The 27,210-nt window shown below is 37.7% G+C and overlaps 1 protein-coding gene across 2 annotated transcripts; it reads right to left on the bottom strand.

Moving 5' to 3' along the window:
* Positions 1 to 632: 632 nt before the first annotated feature.
* Positions 633 to 26,711, bottom strand: slc9a3.2 (solute carrier family 9 member A3, tandem duplicate 2). 2 transcript variants are annotated; one of them, XM_048202155.1, is made up of 16 exons: positions 26,186 to 26,711; positions 15,263 to 15,565; positions 15,018 to 15,178; positions 14,819 to 14,897; positions 11,989 to 12,166; positions 11,647 to 11,867; positions 11,328 to 11,530; positions 11,052 to 11,141; positions 4,018 to 4,088; positions 3,791 to 3,920; positions 3,460 to 3,614; positions 3,195 to 3,312; positions 2,870 to 3,043; positions 1,708 to 1,759; positions 1,504 to 1,584; positions 633 to 1,335 (listed from the first exon to the last, which is right to left on the bottom strand). In XM_048202155.1, exons 1-16 carry the CDS (start codon positions 26,433 to 26,435, stop codon positions 1,073 to 1,075), a joined length of 2,529 nt encoding a protein of 842 aa, XP_048058112.1. In that variant the 5' UTR covers positions 26,436 to 26,711; the 3' UTR covers positions 633 to 1,072. The 2 variants fall into 2 exon arrangements, with proteins under 2 accessions (XP_048058112.1, XP_048058113.1); XM_048202156.1 differs by lacking the exon at positions 26,186 to 26,711 and adding an exon at positions 20,955 to 20,977.
* Positions 26,712 to 27,210: the final 499 nt, after the last annotated feature.

A 27,210-nucleotide genomic window follows, 5' to 3' on the forward strand; every position in this document is an offset into this window, starting at 1 on the left:
AATGTATACATAATAATAATAAGTATTGTTTCAAAACGGCTTCATTACTGAAACATTTTCACTTGAGGCTACAACGATTCTCTTCTGATTTCATTACAGAATATATTAATAATAATATATGATGAATATAATATTGATTTCATTCAAACCATATTTAAATGCAAGAGATTGGTAATCATTTTGTTCTTGTGCTCCATTTGTGGCAATTTGTGTTACAGTTCAAATACAAGTTTTATCAGACTCTAACTGATTTCAAGTTACAGGTTTCACCAGTTCTCATAAAGAAATGAAATTCATACACAAATAAGTTACTGTTAAACTATTATTTTTAATGATGTACATTTTAATGCTCTTCATTCTACTAATAAAACATTATTAGCTTTGAGTAAAACTCAAAAATAAATCATTGTAAGATACAGAAATGCAGAAACAGATATTGTGATACTACAAAGAAGCACCCACAGAATAACCATGTAATAATAAATAACCATATGCAACATCCTGACATTAACATTATATATAGACCAACTTGTCCAAGGTCAAAAAATATCAAGACGTACCAGTAGACAATTGCTACTCAGTTCTGATTTGGCACTCTGACAAAAAATGTCTAAGAGTATAATGGTTTTGTATTTTGAGTTTGATGTTGGAGGAACGCTTTGCTAATTTCCTAGCATGGTGTCAATAAGAAAAAGTGCCATAATAGCTTCCACAACATTGTGGGCTTGTATAAAGAAACCCCTTAAGAACATTCCATAACCACAAACATAAGTACTTCAATGACAATTTCTCATCTAAATCCATATTTATTCTCTTCCCTTCATGTTTTTTATATAAAACATTTCAGAGAACAGAACCACAGCAGCATGACTTGAAGTAACTTGCTTTAGTTACTACTGCATGTGTATATACATATATATATATATATATTTAAAGATATATGATGAATACTATGATTCAACACTATGATTCTCTCATCTCTGGGCTCATGACATAATAACAGCCTAAAATGAAGGGATTAACCTAATCACATTTTTGGCAGGTTAATGTTGGTGGATGGAAATATATCAGATTACAATCTAGTATGATGTGTTCCGGGCTTTTCCTCAGGTGCCTCCTCATCAACTGAAGCATCAGCCATTGCGAAGGAGTCTGTGGAGCGGGTACTCAGCGGTGCTAGATGTCTCAGGTTGGTGGGCGTCCAGGGCAGTCGTCCCTGAGCTCTCTGGGACGGTGCCACAGCCGTGTTGTTCCCAGTCTCTGTTTGCCAGGGTGGGTTTCGCATGGGTGCAGAGGTGTCCAGCTCAGGTATGAATGCTGGATTATCTACACCAGCTGCAGTAATTAGAGTAATTATGATGTTGAAACAAGACACCATAGAAACAACCCTCTAATAATAGTTTTTTTCTACTCACTTGCAAACGTTATGTAAGTTTATATTGTACAATATGACATTAGTATGTGATGTAAATTCATTATGTAGCTACATGAAATTATTCTTACCTCCAAGTGCATTTGTGCTTCTCCTGGAAAAATGACCAGCAATGTCACTGCTAGAGGCGCTGTCTGCGGAAAACTCAAAATCTGATTGGACAAAAAATAATTTTCATCAATATTAATACTAAAATATTCATACTTCCAGAATACGTAAGCATAATGCTAAAACTAAATGGTGATGTATAAGTGATAAAAAATATAGAAATATACCTTCATCTCCATATGGATGGGCTCTGTTTGGGTCCGCTGGCTTTCCATTAGGCTAAAGATACAATTATAAACCAATTTTTTGTTTATTTAACATACAATTTTAAAGCTTTTTTTTAGAATGTTATTTTGATGATTTTTTTTTTTTTTTTTGTGGCAGCAAACCGCATACATTGAACTCTATTTTAAAGGTGCCCTAGAACTGAAAATTTAATTGACCTCTGCATAGTTAAATAACAAGAGTTCAGTACATGGAAATGACATAAAGTGAGTCTCAAACTCCATAGTTTCCTCCTTCTTATGTAAATTTGATTTGTTTTAAAGACCTCCGAAGAACAGGCGAATCTCAACATAACACCGACTGTGACGCAACAGTCGGGATCATTAATATGTACGCCCCCAATATTTGCATATGCCAGCCCATGTTCAAGGCTTTAGACAAGCCAGTATTAACGTCTGGAGCTGCACAGCCGAAGCAACAGACGTTATGCAGGTAAGCAAGCAAGGACAATAGCGGAAAATGGCAGATGGAGCAATAATAACTGATATGATCCATGATATCATGATATTTTTAGTGATATGTGTAAATTATCTTTCTAAATGTTTCGTTAGTGTGTTGCTAATGTACTGCTAATGTACTGTGGTTAAAGTTGCCATTGTTTCTTACTGTATTCACGGAGACCAGAGCCATGTCATTCTTTATAAATCTCTCCAACAGTGTGTAATGTTAGCTTTAGCCCCATTAGCCGCAGCATAGGCTATTATCAAACTCATTCAGAATCAAATGTAAACATCCAAATAAATACTATTACATGATCTGATATGCTGCATGATGATGAACACTTCGTAAAGATCCATTTTGAGGGTTATATTAGCTGTGTGAACTTTGTTTATGCAATGTATTATAGAGTTGCGAGCTCCGGGCCGGGGAGCGCGAGCATTTAAAGGGGACACTCACAGAATCGGCGCATTTTTAATTATGCTCCAAAATAGGCAGTTAAAAAATTGAATAATTATAAATCTATGGGGTATTTTGAGCTGAAACTTCACAGACACATTCTGGGGACACCTTAGACTTTTATTACATCTTGTGAAAAAAGGGTTCTAGGGCACCTTTAAAAGGTCTTTAACCAAAGGTAGACAGCAGGACATTAATATCTAATACCTTATGTGTTGAATCCTTCTTGGGATGTTTGGAGAGTTTCTTAGCAGGGTTGACACCCATCTTAGCTGATTTGAAGGACTCAAGACGGCTTCTCATGGTTCTCTGGAAGATTTCCTGCATTTCATCTGGATTCTCTGAGGCTTTATAGTGACTGCGGCTGTACGTGGGACGGTTCTGCTCAAAAACAGGAGAAATGGATTGATTTGGATTAAATTACATTAGGATGAGTTTTTCCACTGGGCAGACATATTGATCCAAATATTGATAAAGAAACAATACTCCATGTAAAAAGGCAGTCATGTTGTGTGAGGTAGACAATTCTTACATATCTTCTGCTCTTGTACAGGTGCTGCTCTAGTAGATGATGGGCATTGAGGTCATTAGGCATGTTCTTCCTGTCTTGCTCATGGATATCCAGGGATACAGATGGAATCGGGTTCTTCCTGAATTGAAAGAAGTCCAAATAATTGTAATCAACATTTGTGCAGTTTTCAACCTCTTAAAACATTATAAAGGAACTGCATTCAAAGATGAATGGGCTACAATATACGTGAGTTGGGACAATTTAACACATTTAATAAAATACTTACATCACTGGAACATTGTCAATGTCAAAATCATATTCTGACATGTCAGCCATGATGTCAGGTATGATGTCTGCATACTCTAAAGCAAGCTTCTTCTTGAAGTCTACAGAGGCACTGTCATCATTACGAATGAAAGCTAACGAACCTTTGCGTTCACCCTAAATGTGAAAAACAATATTGAGCACATCATTTAGTAGCTAATAATACGAGGTACTGTATAATGATATGTGTCATTCGAACAGTATGAAAAAAATGAAAAAAGAACATTCAGCAAGTAAACAAAACATTTAATGCAATTGATGGTACTACGCTGAATAAGTAGTTTTGCTCTCACCTTAGTGACATAGTTTGTGGCATCCTCAAGATTTAGTTTGTGGAAGGCACTAAAGATTTGGTCATTGTGCTTTCTGGCATCGCTTTTCATTAATAGCCAGCAGACATACTTTTCTTCAAAATGTTTCCAACTAAAAAACAGAAAAAAAACGTGCTCAAACGCTTATACAATTACATATATATATATATATATATATATATATATATATTATAAAGTGAAATGCTCACTGTCTGGTCCACCAGTTATCTCCCATTCGGCCACAGATGTCCTCCATTGCTGTTAGAATGTGCTCAAAAGTCTAGAGAGACATAGACAATGATATACTTGATTTTTTTATGTTGATCAAATTACCACTACTGTCGATTAGGACGTCAAATGCAGGTGGATGAGTAATAACACTGTTTTTGTTTCATGTAATTTTGCTTTACTTGATGTTTGATTCATCACGGGTTCCCTTATACTCCGGAGTTCACTTTTGTGCATTTTACACACATGCGCACTTTTAAAAAAACGGAGCTGATTGTTGACAATGCTAGATACAGAATGTCTATGAAAAGATATATTTAATGTCATGAAAGATATAGAATGTACTGAATGGTAGGTTGTTTATTGTGACCAAGAGCATGATCTACAGTATGTAAGTCCACTTACCATTTAACAAGAAACTATGATTCTAACCAAAGCTTGAGAGTTTTCTATGCTGCTTGCGAATGTTCATTGGAACTATGGTTTTGGGAAAACGACAAATCATTGAACTATGTTGGTAACGACGGAAGTCACGGAACTTGTGACCATATTTGGCTAACAACGCTTTCCGGAAACGCACCCCTGAGCAGTTCTATAGCTCACTCACTTACTCCCATTGATCTGGGGGGAGTTTCCCAAAAGCATTGTTAGCCAACTAACATCGCAAGTTCTGTCGTTACTAACATAGTTCAAAAATTTGGTGTTTCCCTAAACCATAGTTCAAACGAACATTCGCAAATTGCATCACAAACTTGTGTGGTTGACATCTCGAGCTGTAGTTAGACGCGTAGTTTCTTGTTTGTATGACGTGGACTTAATAAATCATTATCTTGTGAAAAATAAGCAAGCTGACATTAAATACAATGTATATCTTTTATTTCTAATAAATACAAATGTCATTTACACATTTTAGTTTGTCAACACCATTTTTGAAGAGTGCGCAAGTGTGTACGTGCTTTAGTACGTAAGAAAGCCGGTTACTGGTGTAATCTTGGTTCTATGAATAATGGAAGATCCCCAGAGATGGTCAAACGTAGTGGAACGAGTCGTGTCTCATGAGCTATATTGAGAATCCTGCATTAATTTGTCACCTGTAACCCTGACCAGTGACGTGTCGGAAGCTATATCCGTTCCGTTCCGTTCACGTCACGATCATTCTCTGAAGTCATTCTCTCAATCAGAGTGGACCAGATAATTTGGCGGTCTTCCACTATTCATAGAACCAAGGTTACACCAATAACTGGCATTCTATTTCACTGTTACAGATCATCAGATACGGTCGAACTTAGTGGAAGACAAATACAACCAAGTCACAAGGACTACACCCACCTAAATACTGTCTGATAATACAGCAGAACTGACCAAAGAAATGGGGGCCACATTGATTCTGTAAAATCTTGTGAATGTGCAAGGTGATGCCTATGTAGCTGCTGCACATATCTCAGAGAGGGGGACACCACGTAGTGCTGCCCAAGAAGTAGCCACTGCCCGAGTAGAATGGCATTTAATAGATGCTGGAACTGCCTGACCTGCCAAACCATATGCATGTACAATGGTATCTACCACCCAATGAGCCAACCTTTGTTTTGACAAGGGTGCACCTTTCTGACAGGCACCAAAACTAACTGATCAGTGATGCGCCACAAAGCAGTCTTAAACACATACTGTAGCAATGCTCTCACTGGACAGAGGACTGTCTGGGAAGCTTCTTCAGGATTAAATGCCACATGCTGAATAGGCTGATTCAGAAACCGATCAGACAACACATTATTCTGGAAAACTGGATTTGGCCAGAGTGTAACCTGATTGTCCTGAGGTCCCCATCTGAGACATTGGTGGCTCACTAAGAGGGCATACAGCTCATCTACCCTCCTGGTTGCTGTTATAGCCAAGAGAAAAGCAGTCTTCATAAAAAAGACTTTTAATATCAGTTTGTTCAAGTAAGTTCAAGTTCAAGCTCATAAGGCTGTTAAGCACCATCTGCAGATCCCCCTGGGTATGTACTACACGTGCCTGTGGATTAAGACGTACTGTTCCTTTAAAAAAAGCCACCACCAATTTATCTGCACCAATCGATATCCTCCCCAAAGGGTTCTGATGTGCAATGTTCAATAAATGTTGTAAGAATTCCAATACTGAACTGATGGCACAAGTGAGTGGGTTAAGAAACCGCTCTTTACACCATGAAACAATTTTTTTTCCATTTACTGGAATAAGTGTGACGTGTCGATGGAGCTCTAGCATTCATGACAGTGTTCCTCACACCAGCCGAACACTGCGAGAGCTCTTGCTCAAGTGCCTGTTTATTTGTGATAACAGCTCCCTCCGAACTGGCAATGGTTGCTGTGGACCAGTCAAAAGGGCCAACAGCAGACTGAACCATGGCCTTGCTGGGCTGGGCAGCAGTGTGCCACTAGAATAAGCCTATGGTGTCTCTCCTGCACACACCTCAGGACAGGCAAGAGAAGTGGAAATGGAGGGAAGGCATGGAGGAGGAGATCCAACCAGTCGTGGGCCAGGGCCTGGACTAGTGATCCCTGCTCCTCCTGCACTTCGAACCACAGCGGGCAATGTGTTGTCTCTCTGCTGGCAAAGAGGTTCACTCATATAATCCCCAAATTCTGAATCACCGCTTTGTGCAGACACCACTCCCCTGGCCTCGGACCTGCTATGCTGTTGCAGTGACCGGGAATGTGTGCCACTGCCCACAGCTCAAGGACATTGATGCGAGATGTCCTCTGCTGCAGGTTCCAGCTGCCTCCTACTCCCTGATGTTGCCACAGTCCTCCCCATCCAGTGAGGGAAGCATCTGTTGTCACCACTTCCCTGCCTGCCGGGGATGGTCCCATTGGTACACCCCTTTGCAGAAATCGTACCTGTCTCCAAAGCCTCAGGGAGACAGAACAACTGGTTGTCACCCAAAACAGGATATGTCGGTTGTGGACTGCTGATAACAGTCTGGCTATCCACCAGCGCTGAAATGGGCGAAGGTGTAAAAGCCCTAACTGAATTACTGTAGCTGCCGTAAAAAGGCCCACCAGCCATAGGAAGCTGAGATAAGTTAACTTGCGTCGAACCTAGAGCTTCGCTATGGCTCCCTGTATAACCTGCCTCTTGCATGCTGTGAGGGTGGCTCATATCACTCTGGAGTCTAGATGTAATCCCAGGAATCATATTAACTGGCACAGAGTGGGGCAGCTTTTCTGTAGGTTTGTCCTCAGTCCTAAGGCAGTGACATGTTCCAGTAGGCACTGTGTGTTGTTGGCTTGTTGCGGTGACCTGGCACAAAGCAACCAGTCATACAGGTATGGAAGAATCAACATTCCCTCCCGTTGTAAAGGTTCTAGTGCCACTTTGGAACACATCATGTGAATACACGTGGAGAGAGGGAGAGGCCAAATGGTAGGACCATTTGGTATGTCCTGCCCTGGCACGTAAACCGAAGAAACCTTCTGTGATGAAGTCCAACGGGGATGTGTAAATATGTATCCTTCAGATCCACAGAGGTAAACCACATGCTGGGTTTGATTGCTTGTAGGACATCTATGACATGCAGCATGCGGAAAGGAAGGTGTTTGAGACTCCTGTTCAGGCGTCTGAGGTCCAAGATGGGCCTGAAACTTCCATATTTCTATCGAATGAGGAAGTATTTTGAATCAAATCCCCCCGGGTAGATTTGGGGTTTTACTAGCTCTTTTGCACCCTTTTCCAGTAGCTTCAGGACCTCGAGAGATAGAGCAAGAGCTTGACGAGGGTCCTGAACTACTGTGGGCCGAGGATGTGTGCATAATGGAGGTCTGTGACAGAACTGAAGACAGTAGTCCTTCTCGAGTGTGTAGAAGAACACTTGTTGTCCGTAATCTCTCTCCAAACCTGTAGTTGAGAGGCTAAAAAGTGTCCCATCATAGACCCTGGACCATCAGCAACGACGGGGAGCGGTTTCATTATAACAGGCTTGTAAGACTGTCCCTGCTTGTGTTGGAGCATATTTGTGTGATGAACAGGCATTCGATGTGTGGATGGCCCATATTAAATTACACTGCTCTCAAAGTGCTTGGAACGAGACTCTACTTCGGGAACTCTGCGCTCAAGAGCTTCTTGGGCGGCTGGGCCAAAAACTTGTCCAGGTACCAGTGGTATCTGACAAAAATTATTTTGGCAAGCCTCTGGGAGTTTAGACTGTGCTAGCCAAACCTGCCTCCTAGCATGTGTAATAAGCCCATGAGCCTTTCCGCTAGTGGTTCGTGTACAGAAATTTAGAAATTAAATGTAAAATTACACTGTTCACTGTATAAATTTAATATAGATTAATCTTTGTTAAAGTTGTGTTTTGTTGTTTGATTTACATGACAGACAACAGCAGGTATTTATAGGTTGCTGTCACTTTAAGAGTAAGACTCCATGCACGCATACATCCAATAGATACACATCCGAATTCTCACCTTGTTCACTTAAGACTGTGTTTACGAGAATACTTGGCAAAAGGGGTATATAATATGTGAATGTGTCCATCCAAGTGCATTTAGGACGCAAAAGAGAAATCAATTTGGAGTTTGCGAGCTATCTGAAACATGCGGTACCGAATTAAATCCTCTTTTGCCTCTTCTAGCGCTGGATGGTTTTATATCTATTTAATGTGTAAACTAGCAAGACAAAACATGTGCAAATGATAACCTTTCACTCTACTGTGGTTAAACTTGCAATTGATCCACGAGTCACGTACGTGCCGAACCGTGGGGCTTGGTCCGTACGGATTACGGATCAACAACGATCCGTTTAACCACTACTTTCCACTAGAGAAAGCAATTGAACCCAAGGCCTGCAAGGAAGCATCAAGCAACTCTAATGTATTATTGTCTGGTGGATTAACATTCATAGTAGAATAAAGCGCTAACAGAAGATGAGCCATGGAATTCCCTACACGACTCAAGCCTGAGACAGTGTTGTAAATCCTGACCAACAGATCATCCGTGCGACTACACTCAAGGCTAGGGCAGCAAAGATTCTGTCTAAGGGCTTCATCTGGTGATACTACCAGTGAAGAAATGCACAACTCAACTGGAGTCATGTTACCAAAGCCCTTTTCCTGGGTCTCAGCTATTGCCTTTAGCATACAAGCCACACAATCTGGTCTGGATGAAGGAGCTGACCGAAATGCAGAAGGAACAACATCTGTAAAGTCAGGACAACTTGGCATTAGGAAATCCTCTTGCTGAGAAGCTGAGTGACAGAAGAGGTTTGAATGGCCTAGCACAGGAGCAGGTGGATCCATATTCTGCTTAGTGAGCACCATCTTGAGTGTATCCTGCAGTGAGAATGCCACTGAAGAAGCAGCATCCTGAAAGCTAAAGCCGTTGTCGCTATGAGAACGTTGAAACTGGGAATGTGAAGGCAACGTCTCATCCAAGGGTATATAATAATCCTGCTCATCCTTATCTAATGAGTCAAAGGCCACAAGAGACAAGGTGCCTGGTTCTTCTCTGGAAAAACTGCATGCCAGCTTAAACCTGGGCAAAGGAAGAAGCCAATACACATGCCCTTGTCCCCTCGCTCACATTCCGATAGAAAGGGGGTATTGATAATAAAGCTTAGATGTCCTGAACTGTGTTTGCAAGCTCAGCTACTTGATGGGCCAACATATCTGACACTGAGGATGTTCGCTTCTTCTTTGAAGGCTTTTCAACTCTACTGGACGGACACTTGCTACCCACATGCAACGCTGTCCCAGCTGGTGGAGCAGAATTTTTAAATTCAGGATCCAATTCAGCCAGTCAATGCTGTCTCATCTCCAAAGAAAAATTAAACTACACTCAGGACATGGATCTATTAAAGCCTTTCTGAAGTGATCAATGCCTAAGCAAGTGGGACATTGAATATGAGCATCCATAAGTTCCATTGGACTGTCATAATTTACCACACAAGTAAATGAAAAACCCCTGGTCAACCAATGGGATTATAATAAAACTTAAAGACAGAGAAAAACAGCAACTTTGAAGAATAACGTGTTACAGTTGCTACGGTAACTCCCGTCAAATGAGTATCGCTCTGGTTCACCAAATAGCATTGGTATAGTCATCTAAAAATAATAAGCAATACTACACACAGTCTGACAGAACACTGGCTAACCACTGAGTTCACTCACCTCAGCACTGCAAGTAGTAATCGAATATAATCCAATTTGAACTCACAACTGTAGCGGGGAGCGGTTGCTCACCAAAAAAAACTGTGCACGCTTGAGTGAGAACTCTTTGAGAGAATGACAAAGAGAATGACTGTACTGTGATGTGACAACACATCACTGGTCAGGGTCACAGGTGACAAATTAATGCGGGATTCTCAATATGGCTCTTGAGACACAACTTCTTCCACTATGTTCGACCGTCTATGGCGGTTTGTAAAATAGGACAAGCTTATGATGGAATCTGGAAATAAAGCAAAACTGAGAAAAGCAAAACTGAGAAAAAAATGAGAATTAATCCTTAGATGCCATGTCCGTAATTTAAAGCAAAAACACTAGCATTGATTCGATCTCAGTTGGATTAATTTAAAGAAGTTATTACTCCACCACATGGATGACATCATTCTCCAACATGGTTGACTGACGGGAAACAGTCTTGACCAGCTAGATGATTTGTTCAACTATGCACCGTATGGTAGTGAAGTAATGAGTTACGTCATTGTACATAAAATAGTAGACAGTCAGGGGTGCGTTTCCCGTACTGACTGTCTACTATTTTATGTGATCCTGTAGGAGTTTTGTGACAGTATAGCAGTAAGGTAAGGTCGCATTATTATTATTTTATCAAAATGACTTCATCACTTTATATCATATACTTATTTGGTATAATTATTTATAGCTATGTATATTGGATATATGCAATTATCAAAATGAATCTTTGAAGGTACACATAAGACAGTTATTAAAACAGTTATTAAGAGAACAAAATTATAAAAAAAAAAAAAAGATGCGATCGTGCAGTAGAGGGATACAGTATGTGTCATTACAGTTGCTTACCCTATTGTTTATTTTTCCATTGAGTGTCAGATCTGACTGAGTTGCCTTTTTAACCTTCAGCCATTGAACAAATGGTTTCATGGTGATTCCCTACAAAAAGAACACACACAATGACTTCAAGTTAGTTAAACTATGTCCGTTGTCAAACGGGGACAACTGGGAACATCACAAAACGCCCACTTATATTTATTTTATTCTGTTGCAGGCCTTATGAATTCAGGTGATGGCAATGTCACTGGGCCATTCTCTACAGTAAGTACAAGTGAAGGGACGTACCTGAAGAACGACAGTGAAATACACCACAATGAGCGTTGTACCAAGCATCAGATTCTTCTCTGGGATCTTTTTCTCATCTAAAATGGCTGCGAGTCCATATGCCACTGCTCCTCGAAGACCACCATAGCTCATCACAATCTGGTCAGTGATATCAATAGGAATCAGTCGAGACTGATTTAAGACCCAGTTAAGGAAGAAAACACCTGTTTATAAAAAAGATTTATAAAAACTGTCAAAAAAGAAGCTTAAAAAAAAAAGTCAGTTTTCATCAAAATACAATAAAAATTTTGGCAGAGTTTACAAGAAATGTATGACTCACCCATGAACCGGAATACAATGATGAAGAGAATTGTGAGGAGGATGAAGCCAGTGTTCCAAACCCAGATGTTTTTATCAATGGCCGAAAGTCCCAGGAAGACAAAGATCATGGTCTCTGAGCCGTTGGCCAGCACCTTCAGGGAATAACGTAAGGTTGTGACCGATCTCTCATCCATGTTGGCGTTGACATACTTCTGACAGCAGACACCACAAAAAGTGATCCTGTTGTGCACAAAACCACAGACAAATTATTATAATCCCATTTAGGAATTCTTTACATTCATTTACTATTTTAAATATATTTATTTATCTACATTTATCAGGAAAGCATTGAGTTCCTTACGAAAGTATAGCAGAGAGGGAAAGCATCTCAGCTGTCAAGTAAGACAGGTAGCCAAGCACAATGATGAAGCCGGCTTCGATGACCTGGACGTTCTTGGTGACCCTGGTCAGCATGGATATCAGAATGGCAAACACAACACCAATAAGCGAGCCTCCAAATGCCACCACAAAGAACGAAACTAGGAGAGCAAAACATGTGCTGTGAGGGGGTGTCAATCAGGGTTATTATCATTAAAGCATTAGTTCACTTTTGAATTAAAATTTCCTGATAATTTACTCACCCCCATGTCATCCAAGATGTTAATGTCTTTCTTTCTTCAGTCAAAAAGAAATTAAGGTTTTTGATGAAAATATTCCAGGATTTTTCTCCATATAGTGGACTCCAATGGCCTCTAAACGGTTGAAGGTCAAAATTACAGTTTCATTGCAGCTTCAAAGTATTCTACCCGATCCCAGATGAGAAGCTCATTTTCTAAAAAAAATTTAAAATTATATACGTTTTAACCATAAATGCTCATCTTGAACTAGCTCTCTTCTTCTTCTTCTTCTTCTCTATTTGAATTCCGGAAGTGTAGACACTGCTGAGTGTATTACTGCCCTCCACAGGTCAAAGTTTGAACTAAATTGTCATATACAATATGCTAGTGCAAGTATATAACAATTAGTTCAGACTTTGACCTGAGGAGGGCAGTAATACCCTTAGGAGTGTCCACACTGCTGGAATTCTAATAGAGAAGAAGAAGAAGAGAGCTAATTCAAGATGAGCATTTATGGTTAAAACGTATATAATTTAAAATTTTGTTTTAGAAAATGAGCGATAGTTTCTCTAGGTAAGACCTTTATTCCTCGTCTGGGATCGTGTAGAATGCTTTGAAGCTGCACTGAAACTGTAATTTTGACCTTCAACTGTTTGGAGGCCATTGAAGTCCACTATATGGAGAAAAATCCTGGAATGTTTTAATCAAAAACCTTATGCCTGGTTCAGACTACACGATTTTAGCCCAAATCTGGCACGATCCGTTTGATGTAAGGTGTCATAGGGATTCGTAAACAACAATTGATGTCGGGACACAAGAATTGATTGTTTCATCTCGCATAGTGTGTCATAGTATACGACAACCGAAACCGCGTCTGCGATAGTTCACGACGTCACGGCAGAAAGACTTGCATGTTGAATTTTTTTGCGGTCCTTCACTACGGGTTCCGTCACATGGGTGACGCTGACCAATCAGAGCACAGACGCTTTTTGTACACAACTTTCAAACATGGCGAAACGCAAGAGAGATGATGGTGCGGCTAGGTGGAATTACGAAATGGAGGAAAAGTTCGTGGAGCTGTGGCAACAGTACTCCTGCCTGTACGATGTCTCATCGAGGGACTACCACGACAGATTAAAGGTGCCCAAGAACATGTTTTCAAAAGATGTAATATAAGTCTAAGGTGTCCCCTGAATGTGTCTGTGAAGTTTCAGCTCAAAATACCCCATAGTTTTTTTTTTATTAATTTTTTTAACTGCCTATTTTGGGGCATCATTATAAACGCGCCGATTTATGCAGCACGGCCCCTTTAAATCTTGTGCTCTCCGCCCACGGAGCTCGTGCTTGCCTTAAACAGCTATAAACAAAGTTCAAACAGCTAATATAACCCTCAAAATGGATCTTTACAAAGTGTTCATCATGCAACATGTCTAATGGCGTAAGTAGAGTATTTAATTTGGTTGTTTACATTTGATTCTGCATGAGTTTGATTGTGCTCCGTGGCTAACAGCTAATGCTACACTGTTGGAGAGATTTACAAAGAATGAAGTTGTGTTTATGAATTATACAGACTGCAAGTGTTTCAAAAATGAAAATAACGACGGCTCTTGTCTCCGTGAATACAGTAAGAAACAATGGTAACTTTAACCACATTTAACAGTACATTAGCAACATGCTAACGAAACATTTAGAAAGACAATTTACAAATATCACTAAAAATATCATGATATCATGGATCATGTCAGTTATTATTGCTCCATCTGCCATTTTTCGCTATTGTCCTTGCTTGCTTACCTAGTCTAATGATTCAGCAGTGCACATCCAGACGTTTATACTGGCTGCCCTTGTCTAATGCCTTTCATAATGTTGGGAACATGGGCTGGCATATGCAAATATTGGGGGCGTACACCCTGACTGTTACGTAACAGTCGGTGTTATGTTGAGATTCGCCGGTTCTTCGGAGGTCTTTTAAACAAATGAGATTTATATAAGAAGGAGGAAACAATGGAGTTTGAGACTCACTGTATGTCATTTCCATGTACTGAACTCTTGTTATTCAACTATGCCGAGGTAAATTAAATTTTTGAATCTAGGGCACCTTTAAAGAAAGAAAAATGCTGGTGAACGATAGCGGAAGCCCTTCAGCAACCCGGTGAGTACTGAAATTAGCTGTAACTTATGGCAAGCTTTTACTACTGGCTAATAACAAAATATTTAATATGAAAAGAATTATATTTTACCTCAAGTTCTCTTTGGAGGATTGAGTCTGACATGTTTCAAGTCCAGGACATGACAAGATTTTTGGAGTCAAAATCATGTAATATGACACAGTGACTATCGTAACAGACAAAAAAAAGCGTGTAGTCTGAACCAGGCATTAATTTCTTTTCCACTGAAGATAGAAGGACATGGACATCTTGGATGACATGGGGGAGAGTAAATGATCAGGAAATTTTAATTTGAAAGTGAACTAATCCTTTAACTAAAATGAAAACCATAAAATTACACTGCATCAATTGGCTCAATTTTCACTAGTGATCAAAGGGTTTTGGACTCTAACGTCTGTGTCTATACCTATTCCTTTGATGATCTCTGCAGCATTGATCTTTGGCCCTCCCAGGGACACAAATGCATCAAACACATTATAAAGCACCTGTAACAGAGAGAATGAAAGAGGCATTATATCAGATGGATGCAATAGCCATCAAATAGACTTTTGACAATCAAGTACATTTCTAAATGGTTAGCGTTGTTGAGAAAAACCAAGACTCACCACAGTGACGCCATCATTGAGCAATGACTCTCCAAACACTAGGATGTAGAGCACTTCATTCACATGCACTTCCTCAAACACGGCAATCACAGCCACAGGATCCACGGCGGACATCAGCGCACCAAACAACAGGAACTGCAGAGGGCCGATGTTCAAGGTCCCTGAGAGTTAGAGAAATTGTTAGTTTTCTGTTTCAATCTATCTTCAGAATTAATTTAATCCTGTGATGGCAATCTCAGATTTACCCATTGCACCCCCTTCATAGCAAGCCCATAAAGCAACGCCCACCGTGCCCGCATTCCAACACGTTCCGATAACGGCATGGACAAGAATGGCACCCAGGTTGCTGAAGAATAGTTTGTTTGGCATGCAGTAACTGGCATCCAAGACAATCTGAGGCAGCAAGTAGTAGAAGAAATTGACAGGGATCAGTTTGAATGTCTGCGCTTTGTCTGCTCCCCAGACGATTCCTCCCAAAATAAAGCCCAGCATGATGAGAAGACCACTCTCTGGGATCACACTGGTGAGACTGTGGTTTAGTTCAACAACTAGAAAAAGAGAGAAGAAGCAGAGAAACAGATAATGACAAACTAAATTTTCAGCAGTCATCACTCCAGTCTTCAGTGTCACGTAATCCTTCAGAAGTAATTCTGTAATCCCGATAAGTTGGGTTAACACAAAAAAATTGAGGTAATCAGTTTTTTTTTTAGTTTTGATGTTCCCAATTTTAAGCAGAACTGCTTTTTGAAGTTTTGAGTTTGTAACTATTAACCATCCCTTTGTCTCGCTTCAGATCTGGTGACAGATTTGCCCCTAAACTGTGGAATTCGCTACCTCAATCTTTTAGGTTATCCTTTTTTTTTCTCACACCTATTCATAATTTTAGATATGTTAGTCTTAGTGAGTTAAATTCTTAGTCTTGATTTTTATCTTTTTGTCCAATTTATATTTTTTATGTTTTAAGTTGTTGATTTAAATTTTTATATTCTGTATTTTTTGTATGATTGTTATCTTTTTATTGTCTTATTGTGAAGCACCTTGGTCAGCAGTAATATTGTTTTAAGGTGCTATATAAATAATATTGACCTTGACCTTGACCATGTTAATTGCTCCTAACTTGAAGTTCTGAGTTAGCTAACTCATACAATTTGAGAGCTATTAACATAAAATATTTAGTTAATGAACTTTTTTATTTTGAATTCTTGTAAATCAAATGAGTTATTTGCTAGCTGATTTGCTGCATTAAAGGGTTAGTTCACCCAAAAATGAAAATTCTGTCATTTATTACTTACCCTCATGCCATTCCACACCCGTAAGACCTTTGTTAATCTTCGGAACACAAATTAAGATATTTTTGTTGAAATCCGATGGCTAAATGAGGCCTCCATAGATCCATAAAGGTACTAAAAACATATTTAAATCAGTTCATGTGAGTACAGTGGTTAAATATTAATATTATAAAGTGACGAGAATATTTTTGGTGTGCCAAAAACCAAAATAACGACTTATATAGTGATGGCCGATTTCAAAACACTGCTTCAGGAAGCTTCGGAGCATAATGAATCAGCGTGTCGAATCAGAGCTTCAGAGTGCCAGTTTGGCGGTTTGACACGCGATCCGAATCATGATTCGATACGCTGATTCATAACGCTCCGAAGCTCCATGAAGCAGTGTTTTGAAATCGGCCATCACTATATAAGTCGTTATTTTGTTTTTTGGCACACCAAAAATATTCTCGTCACTTTATAATATTAATATTGAACAACTGAACTCACATGAACTGATTTAAATATGTTTTTAGTACATTAATGGATCTTGAGAGAGGAAGTGTCATTGTTCCCTATGGAGGCCTCACGGAGCCATCGGATTTCAACAAAAATATCTTAATTTGTGTTCTGAAGATTAACGAAGGTCTTACGGGTGTGGAACGGCATGAGGGTGAGTAATAAATGACAGAATTTTCATTTTTGGGTGAACTAACCCTTTAAGAAACATTCCATATCATTATCAATGTGAAAACGGTTGTGCTGCATAATATTTTTGTGGGAACTGTGATAAATTCTTTTTAGGATGCTTTGATGAATAGAAAGTTCAAAAGAACATAATTTTTTGTAGCATTATAAATATATTTCAACTGTCAATTTTAATCAATTTAATGCATCCTTGCTGAAAAGCATTAATTGATTAATTTATTTATTTACACAAACTTTTGAACTGTAATGTATTTTACATATTTGCGTAATTCAACTTAGATTTTTAATAATACACATTTCAACATTTAATTTTTTTATATGAATCACATATCATAACCCAGACTTTCAGACTTAACTATTGTGTAAAAAATATTAATTAATTGTGTGTTCTTATAAATTGCTAGTTATAATTAAAGGATTAGTCCATTTTTAAATAAACTTTTCCTGAAAATTTACTTACCCCCATGTCATCCAAGATGTCCATGTCTTTCTTTCTTTAATCGAAAAGAAATTAGAGTTTTTGATGAAAACATTCCAGGATTATTCTCCTTATAGTACACTTCAATGGGCACCAAACAGTTGAAGGTCAAAATTAGTTTCACTGCAGCTTCAAATTGTTCAACACGATCCCAGATGAGAAATAAGGGTCTTATCTAGTGAAACCATTGCTCATTTTCTGAAAAAAATTGAAAATTATAAAATGATACTGCTAAGCGTATTACTGCCCTCCACAGGTCAAAGTTTGAACTAATTTTTATATGCAATATGCTAGTTCAATAGTATATAACAATTAGTTCAAACTTTGACCTGTGGAGGGCAGTAATACACTTAGCAGTGTCTACACTGCTGGAATTCTAATAGAGGAGAAGAAGAAGAGAGCTAGTTCAAGATGAGCATTTAAGGTTAAAACAGAAAATGAGCGATGGTTTCACTAGATAAGACCCTTATTTCTCATCTGGGATCGTGTAGAACAATTTGAAGCTGCAGTGAAACTAATTATGACCTTCAACTGTTTGGTGCCCATTGAAGTCCACTATATGGAGAAAAATCCTGGAATGTTTTCATCAAAACTGTAATTTCTTTTCGACTGAAGAAAGAAAGACATGGACATCTTGGATGACCAGGGGGGGAGTAAATTATCAGGAAAAGTTTATTTAAAAGTGGACTAATCCTTTAACCTTACCAAGACAAGGATTCTGCAATTTATTCCAAATTGTCTTTTCCACCACAGAATTTCATCTCAATACATAACTCAATATTCAATAGATATTCCAGTGTAATAGAAATGATCATATAAAAAATTACAAAATGTAATGCGAGTCATTGTTAGAAGACATTAAATAAACGAGTGAGAGAGTAATTAGCACATTTTAAGCACATATTAATGCCTTATTCTGCATGACCTTAATCTATATTCTTAATCCGACCCAATACCTAAACTTAACAACCATTAATAAGAAGTAAATTAGGAGTTTATTGAGGGAAAAGTTGTGTTCCCTATACTTAAGTGTTACTGAAACACCTTTTAAGCATATAAGCTCACTTTGTGAAACAGACCAAAAAAATGTAAACAATCAAAACCTTTTAGTTCACCGGAGCTTTGTGTTCCATGTGATCAGTTACTTAAAATGAGCTAAAAATTAAGCTGTGCCATTTATTGGTGTTTCTTCTTCTTCCGCAGGACAGGAAGAGAGAGGCGGATGGAGAGCTCATCCTGCTCAATGTTTAAGGTAGGTTAGTTAATATAGTGAGACTAAACATATTTTCTATCTTGTGCATCGTCATTGCTTATATCTTGTCTTCCACCACAATGGAGTGGCATGTCTCTTCACCTAAGATGGCACTGCACTCATATCTTAATGATTTGGTTTTTGCTTTTAAATGTCCACAATTACTGTATTTTGCAATGTCTTTGTAGCATATAAATGATATTATGAAACAGGATTATTCACTTTGATCAGTGTTATTTTATTATGGTCCATTCAGCCATGTCATATTTAAAGCCTGCAATTGATTCACCAACCAACAATTATAGACTATACCATTAGATTTTTATGAGGAATATGTGTTTACTTTTGGGTCTGGAGTAGTTACTTTAAATCCCGTCAACTGTGTGATTGGGCAATAAAAGCTGTAATGCTTAACAAACAGAGCTGGCCTAAACTAGTAAATTGTTCTGCACCTTGTTGACCCCTCTGTTGTATATGTTTCTGTAACTACTATCTACACCCATTGTTAAAAATAGTCAGGAAAGTTCAGCTTCAGGGGGACATTTACATGCATTAAGCTGTGGGTGACCTTGACTTAATGCTTTTAAGAGTGCTCTAAAATGATTTAACAATTGTGAATACTAAAATAGTAGCACGCATCTTTTATGGAAATCATAAGTAATGATTAATGCAGTTCTTTCTCAATGTCTCGAATCATTGTCGACATGTACAATGAGCATGCAGTCCTTGTATCTCAACAATGCCAGAGGTTTCATTGAAATTGTTTTCTGTCCTTGAAAATCAATGGTCATTTGAGAGTACGTGATATATCATGTCCTGTGATTATGGATATATTTGTGCTGAATCTGTGATGCATGCTGCACACTTTAATGACACATCTTTTTAAATGTCATAATATACTCCGAATTATACACAATTATTAGCTGTACAAGGATTTTAATAATTAAAAGGTAGGTGTTATATTTTTGCATTTATATCTCTGTAATAATGCAAACTGTTGGGACGACAGGAAATATTGGGCTGAACAGGACAGAATAGATTATGAATATTGCATACCAGATTCAAACATAAATTGTCCACATGAGAGCCAATTATTTAGTTAGTTACACTGAAAAAACTTTAAAAAGTAAGTTACCTGGTTGCCTTAAAAATTTTGAATTCATTGAAATAAAAAATTTGAGTTAATACAATGAAGGCAATTGGTTTAATCAACAGAAACTCAAACTATTATGTTATCTGAACTACATTAATTATCTAAGTCGATTTGACAAAAGAAAAAATGTTATGATGACAAATCATGAAAATATATTTTTTAGTTTGTATAGAGACAGTATTAACAACATGCTTTGATTTCTTGTAAGACAGCTCTTAAACTATATAATTTGGTGATTAGTTGTTTTTTTCCAAGTATTTTAGTGCTTTTTTGGTTATTTTAGTGTGTACTGGTTGTGTTAATCTGGTTTACTGCAATTTTTTAATCTAAAATTGAACATTATACTTTAGACTTTTGCAGTAATAGAAAAAAACATGTGTTCATGTCAAGTCTCAGACTTATTTTCAATATCATGCACTAGTGACCTAACACTGTGCCTTTGAGGAAAGTCAAAGATTCAGGCGGGCCATTAATTATTTAATGTAGTACATAATTAACTAGCAGTAAGGTATTGTTTCAACACTGTAATTTCTCAGAGAGTAGATCACTCCAGCTTTGCCCATGAATGACAGTGCTGTTACAGATCATGTCCTGGAACTAAATCTGAATTATATACCTCATTTGCTCTTTGCCAACAGGCAATTACCAGAGTCTCGTTGAGTTTATGAACATGGGATCTTTGCACATGCAAAATTTGAACGTAAACCTGCAGGTCACATTGACATAAAGCATGAGGAAACAGATAGCACTCACCTTCAGATTTTAACATTATGTTGTGGGTTAGAATTAGTGCTGTCAATTTATAAAACATTTTAATCTGATTTATCACGATATGCACAATTTATTAATCACCTTAAAAAAAAAGAAAATGCTGAATCAAAATAAACTCAAATAATTAGTTATTGAAAAGACATTACAAAATTTGGCTTTAGCAGTCATTACATTGTTTGTTTTATTTTTAATTTATTTAAAGTCCCCCTGAAATTAAAATGTACATTTTTTTTTTAGCTTTTAGTATGAATATGTTAGCCTTAAAGGATTAGTTCACTTTCAAATTAAAATTTTCTGATAATTTACTCACCCCCCTGTCATCCAAGATGTTCATGTCTTTCTTTCTTCAGTCAAAAAGAAATTAAGGTTTTTGAGGAAAACATCCCAGGATTTTTGTTCATAAAGTGGACTTCAAAGGGCTCTACACGATCCCAGACGAGGAATAAGAGTCTTATCTAGCTAAACAATCAGTCATTTTCTTAAAAAAACACAAAAATTTATATACTTTTTAACCACAAATACTCGTCTTGCACTAGCTTTCTTCTTCTTGTAGAATTCCGTCAGCGTAGATGCTGCTAAGTGTATTACTGCCATCCACAGGTCAAAATTTGAACTAAATTCTTACACTATATGCTAGTGCAAGTATAAAAGAATTAGTCATGAGAGCACAGCGCGAGTCATATGCGCGAGTCGGCGCAGACCACAAAATGTATCGGACTCATTTAAATTCTGCACAAAATGCTATATTTTAAAGCGATATGGAGGAGATTAGGAGGAGAAACGGTTAGAGATTAGAAGGAAACTGAGATTTTACTGAGCTCAACTGCTCTAGCCAAGCAAGCTATGATATAAACAAAACACTATTGGCTATTTTAAAAAAGAGGAGGAGCTTCCTGTTTCAGTTGAAATGCTGCATGTTCCAAGGCACTTCAGTGTTCAAGCCTATCATTGACCTACAGCAGTGGTTCCCAAACTTTTTAGAGTGGAGTACCCCCTGATGGCATTCACCATCCTTCTATGTAGGCCTACCTCCTCTCTTCCACTTAGACTGCACCTTTTCCATTAAAGGGTAATATTTGCCCCCTAAATTGGCTTTCCAGAGCATTTTTTAATCTTTATAAATACTTGTACAACATTTATAATGTTTTAAATAAAAAAGTTCAACAGAGAAATATGCAATGATAATAAAAACGTGAAAAGTGATTCTTTTAAATACTAAAACTGCCAGGAGGTGGCGGTAAGTCACTGTCTTAAAGGGTTAGTTCACCCAAAAATGAAAATAATGTCATTTATTACTCACCCTCATGCCGTTCCACACCCGTAAGACCTTCGTTCATCTTCGGAACACAAATTAAAGCTGCAGTCTGTAACTTTTTTTGTTAAAAATTATCCAAAATCAATTTTTGAGCAAGTACATAACCAGTCAGTGTTCAAAACTATCTCATTATCTTAGCTCGATTCACAACGTAATGTTTTATAATAAGAGCAAAATGGTGGATTTCCACGGGAAATTCGAGCATGCAGCAGTTCGTCTGTGCGTCATTACGTCACGTCCGTAAACAGAAAGGAAGGAGTCCCGGTTTTATGTGAGGATGCTGCTTGTAGTGGATCATTTATAGCCTGTTCTCACAGCAGCTGAAATAATTAAACTTATCATTTTGATGGCGGATTGTAACCCAGAAAGGTCCAAATGACAATCATCAGTGACAACTGGAGATTCACCTGTAGTCAAAAAGCGAAAGACTTTGGACTGGAGTGGCTACAGAAATTGAAATCTACAGGTAACGCTAATATACACTAAATACACATGTTGTTAACATTAACAATTTGAGAACAAAGTATAACAGTAATAATAATTTGCACAGTTTGGCATGATACGAGCTAAGCGATCGTTAGATTTAATCATCATTGGCAGCGCGATTTATTGTAGGCCTACTGCTTTTTTCCTCAGATGGTCAGAACAAAAGTGGCAGACATGATACTTACTTGTTCAGATGATATTTTCCAGTGAAAATTCTTATATTGGTCATACTTTCAAGACATAGAATCTGTGATTCTGAAGTTCAATATCCACACCGGTGTGGTGACTGACAGCAAGCATTAGATTCATCCGCAGTGACGAGCTGTGCCGAGGCACAACGCATGTACAGATAACTGTTCTGCATATGACTGCAATTGCAGGTTTCAAACAGAGATGGCGACAAAGAGGAAAAATCACGGACTGCAGCTTTAAGATATTTTGTTGAAATCCGATCAGTGAGGCCTGCATAGCCAACAATGACATTTCCTCTCTCAAGATCCATTAATGTACTAAAAACATACTTAAATCGGTTCATTTGAGTACAGTGGTTCAATATTAATATTATAAAGCGACGAGAATATTTTTGGTGCGCCAAAAAACAAAACAAAATGACGACTTATATAGTGATGGCCGATTTCAAAACACTGCTTCATGAAGCTTTGGAGCATTATGAACCAGCGTGTCGAATCAGCGTGTCGAATCAGCAGTTCGAAGTGCCAAAGTCATGTGATTTCAGCAGTTTGGCAGTTTGACATGCGATCTGAATATTCGACACACTGGCTGCGTCTGAAAACTGGAAAATGCTGCCTTCTGAGGACACATTTCAAGGAAGTAAGGCATCAAGGCACGTCCGAATCCAATGTTAGCTTCACTTCCTGTCTCATGAGATACCTTCCTCAGATCGATTTTTGAAGGAAGCATGGATGTATCCTTAGCTGCCTTTGATATCCCGCAATCCTGTGCTTTCCATTCTGTGACAGTTGAGCTAGAAAAATAAAGATGGCGTCCGAAAGTTGCCTTTGCTGCTCAGTTTGTGTATAAATGTACAATTTTGACCAACATATTTCAATTTTGATATCATTTATATCGAGAAATTACTACTGTAATAATTAAATATTTGTTTAGTTTTCACCAAAGCTCGCGCTATATTGCTGTAGATCATTAAACTGTTACGCTGCCTCAGAAGTCTGTCCGAAATCAGTTTCGTGAGGTACCTTCATGCACAAACGCTGCCGTATAAGTCATTCTCTTATAAGACAGTGAGGCAGCAAGACAGCTACCTAGGTTTTCGGACGCAGCTTCATGAAGCATTGTTTTGAAATCGGCCATCACTATATAAGCCGTCATTTTGTTTTTTTTGGCGCACCAAAAATATTCTTGTCGCTTTATAATATTAATATTGAACCACTATACTCACATGAAATTATTTAAATATGTTTTTAGTAGATCTTGAGAGAGGAAATGTCATTGCTGGCTATGGAGGCCTCACTGAGCCATCGGATTGCAACAAAAATATCTTAATTTGTGTTCAAAGGTGACGGGTGTGGAGCAGGGTGAGTAATAAATGACATTATTTTCATTTTTGGGTGAACTAACCCTTTAATGATTGAGTCATCGTCACCTTAATTTTAAGGTGGGGAACAATTAAATGAACGGCAAAACTCAGCATTTTGTTCGCCTACCCCCTCAGTCGACCCACAGTCAACAGCAAACATTTTGCATTTCAGTTTGTGAAACTACAAATAAATTGACAGCCATTTAGTTAGTCATCATTTATTTCCTCAGTCAGTCATTATGACATAAGATAAACAGGATTTTATTTTTAAAATTTTGTAAAATTTTAGTTGTTGTGATTTTAATGGTGTTTTCTGTAGCTGTTTATTCTATTGGCTGAAAGCACTAAGAACTTATAAACCACACATACTATTGCAAATAGTATGTGGTTGATAAAAATAAAACCTTCTTAATTACTTAATACACCTTTCTTTTCCATCTCAGCCTGTCTCACTGTACATCTAAACTTGACTCGTCACCTTAAACCCAACCTTCATAACACTGTGCACTTTGTATTCTTTGGTAATTTCTTGTCCATTCAGTCTCCTTTTAAATCTGTCAAAGGTTACATAAAGTTTTTGATGTCATTTATGACATTTCTCTGTTCATTTGCTGTCATTTTATGCAAGTACCAACAGCAAAATCTTCACCCAGTTCTTTGTACAGTTATGTTTTGTCAAGCCTATTCAAGCTTTGTCATTAAAATCCCTTAATACCCTCTACGCCTACTTCTGCACCTGATCTATCTATGCTTTATTCCTGAGTCGCTTTTCGGTTTGGGGAAAACCACCCACATTTAAAAAAGGAAAGCATCACTAAATAAAGCCAGTGAGAAAAGAATGGAGGAGAGCAAATGTAAAAACTGCAGACCCTGCCTTCCCTGTTACTATGAGAATACATGCTCCATTGTGTTTTTGAGCTATGCCAGGTTTCATTGTGAATTCATGCCTAAAGACAAAATCTAAAGCTTAGTTTTCTCAAAAAAAAAAAAAAGAAAAAAATCAGTTTCTGTTATACACTGTTATAAGAAATCATTTAACACTTTATAATAAGGTTTAAATTATTAACATTAAGGTTGATGAATTATGTATTATGAACTAACAATAAACAACAAATTTGATAACACTATAGACATTCTACAAAGTAACTTTGCAAGTACATGTCAACTACCAGTCTAATATCTGCTAACACTTTATTTTGATGCTCTCCCAACAGACATTCTGACTATATTTAACTTTTCAATACGTCAACTTATTCTACCAACCCAAACCCTAAACTAACAGTCGACTTATACTCTAATGAGAGTTAGTTGACATGTAGTTGCAAATTAATGAGAGTTAAAAATGCAAATATACTTATAGTTAGTAGAATGTCTAAAGTTGAATATCAAATCGCAAATTTTATAGCATTTATGAATCTAGATTAATGTTGATTTAAAATATACTATATAATTGTTCAATTATTTGTTCATTACACATCAGCTAATGTTCTTTTATAGGACTTGAAATGTTAAAATGTATTAGTTTATGTAGAAGTTCATGTGAGTTTATGTAGAAGTTCATGTGTAGTGAGTTCATGTTAGTTATTGCATGAACTAACTTCCTTTAATTAATCAAAGTATTAAATCAGTATAAAAAGGAAGGATGCTTGTATTGTATTTGTCGTGACTGCATTTAGTAGTTTAATTTGAGGAGCTTGGCATAAAATGATTGTGATTTTGTTATTCAGCACATTGTATGAGCTTTAAGTACAGAAAGGAACTTGAGAGTTTGTCTGTAATCCGATATTGAAGATATCATATATAACCTATTTGATTCCCATTTGACAATACGCTGTCAGATGTGCAAATTCAGTGGTATTGTAATGGCATTCAGTGGGAGTAAACTTCCCTTCTAAATTTTCTGCATTCAAAACTCAAATGGCGAACACACCAATTCAGACTGCCAGATTGGATGGGAAACGATCTGGTAAAGAATGTTCACAAAGAATACCTTAAAACGTTCTTTAACTATATAAATACACCCTTTAGCGAACATTTGAGCAAACCTTAACCAGCATTCCTCAAGTTGGATTTTGCTTAGTCAGCTTCAGAGTCAACTTTTGTGTGCAGACAACCGGTGAATTCTTATTGTCCTTTGCTGTTTGTAATATACAAAAGATCAACATGGGAATGGAGCTCAGCTTACCTAATTTACAGAGCCAGCAGGTCAATATCCACAAGGCCACCAGGTATGGAGTTTCTACATGGTGCCATTTCCAGATGACAATAGGTAATGTAGTGATGGTCGCAGTGGTATCATTGGTTGAGGTACTAGTTTCTGATGACTTTGAAGAATAGTCAAGGCCTACTTCAGCACTATCTCCTTCTAATGCTGTAACCTTGCATGGTGAACTGAAAACGATCAATAATGCTAGAAGAAGTCGTAGAAGCGCCATAGCAGACGTTTGTTGATCAAAGAATGGTACGTTTTTCGATGCCTACTTGCATTAATTAGCTCTCTTTGATTTTGTAGCTAATTATGCAGTCGGTCCTGAATCCTGGTGTTTCTAAGTGGCTATCATCAAAAGGTGTCTTTCTCCTCGCTCTCTCAGTTTGAGATTGACTCTGACATGCATATGGTGTCCATTCCTTCTCTTATTGTTCCTCCTTTTACAAAATAAAGATTCACTTTTGAAGTAGTCTGTGGCCCCTCCCTGTTGCCTCTCACAGGTGTGTACTAATTTGTGTGGGACTCATCTGAAGGATTTGTACAACAGGTTTCTTTAGTGATGGAGGCGGGTTCAAGCACCTTGGGCCAAGAGTCAGATGATAACAGAGGTCCACACTTATGGCAAAGACACAGTCAAACCATTGTCTCCTATGTCTTGAAAGCACATACAGTAGTGGCCGAAAGTGATGTCTGGAGGGGATATTTGTTTTTAATGACCCTACAAGTTTGATTAAACAATAAAAATATATGAGAGAAGAACAAATTCTCAAATAATTTCTTTGTATGATCACCTGGGCAAAACTTATGTTGGCACCATCTGGCCTGTTTCACGAATGAAACACTCCGACTTCAAGCACAACTATGTAATATGATTACAAATGTTTAAAAATATTTGAATAAAGATTGAAGATCTCAATTTTTCTTAGGCCGGACATTACTTTTGGCCACTATTGTATGCCTGAGTTTGTTTGTTTTTTATCACTTTTGATTATTTATCCATT

This window comes from Megalobrama amblycephala, linkage group LG9, assembly GCF_018812025.1.
Source record: "Megalobrama amblycephala isolate DHTTF-2021 linkage group LG9, ASM1881202v1, whole genome shotgun sequence".
NCBI classification, from domain to species: Eukaryota; Metazoa; Chordata; class Actinopteri; order Cypriniformes; family Xenocyprididae; genus Megalobrama; species Megalobrama amblycephala.

Coding starts and splice junctions, on each gene's coding strand:
- slc9a3.2 (XM_048202155.1), bottom strand. CDS start 26,435: ATGGCGCTTCTACGACTTCTTCTAGCATTATTGATCGTTTTCAGTTCA. Junction 11,531..11,646: donor CATTGTATTCCGGTTCATGG/GTGAGTCATACA, acceptor TTTTATAAACAG/GTGTTTTCTTCCTTAACTGG. Junction 3,921..4,017: donor GATAACTGGTGGACCAGACA/GTGAGCATTTCA, acceptor TCTGTTTTTTAG/TTGGAAACATTTTGAAGAAA.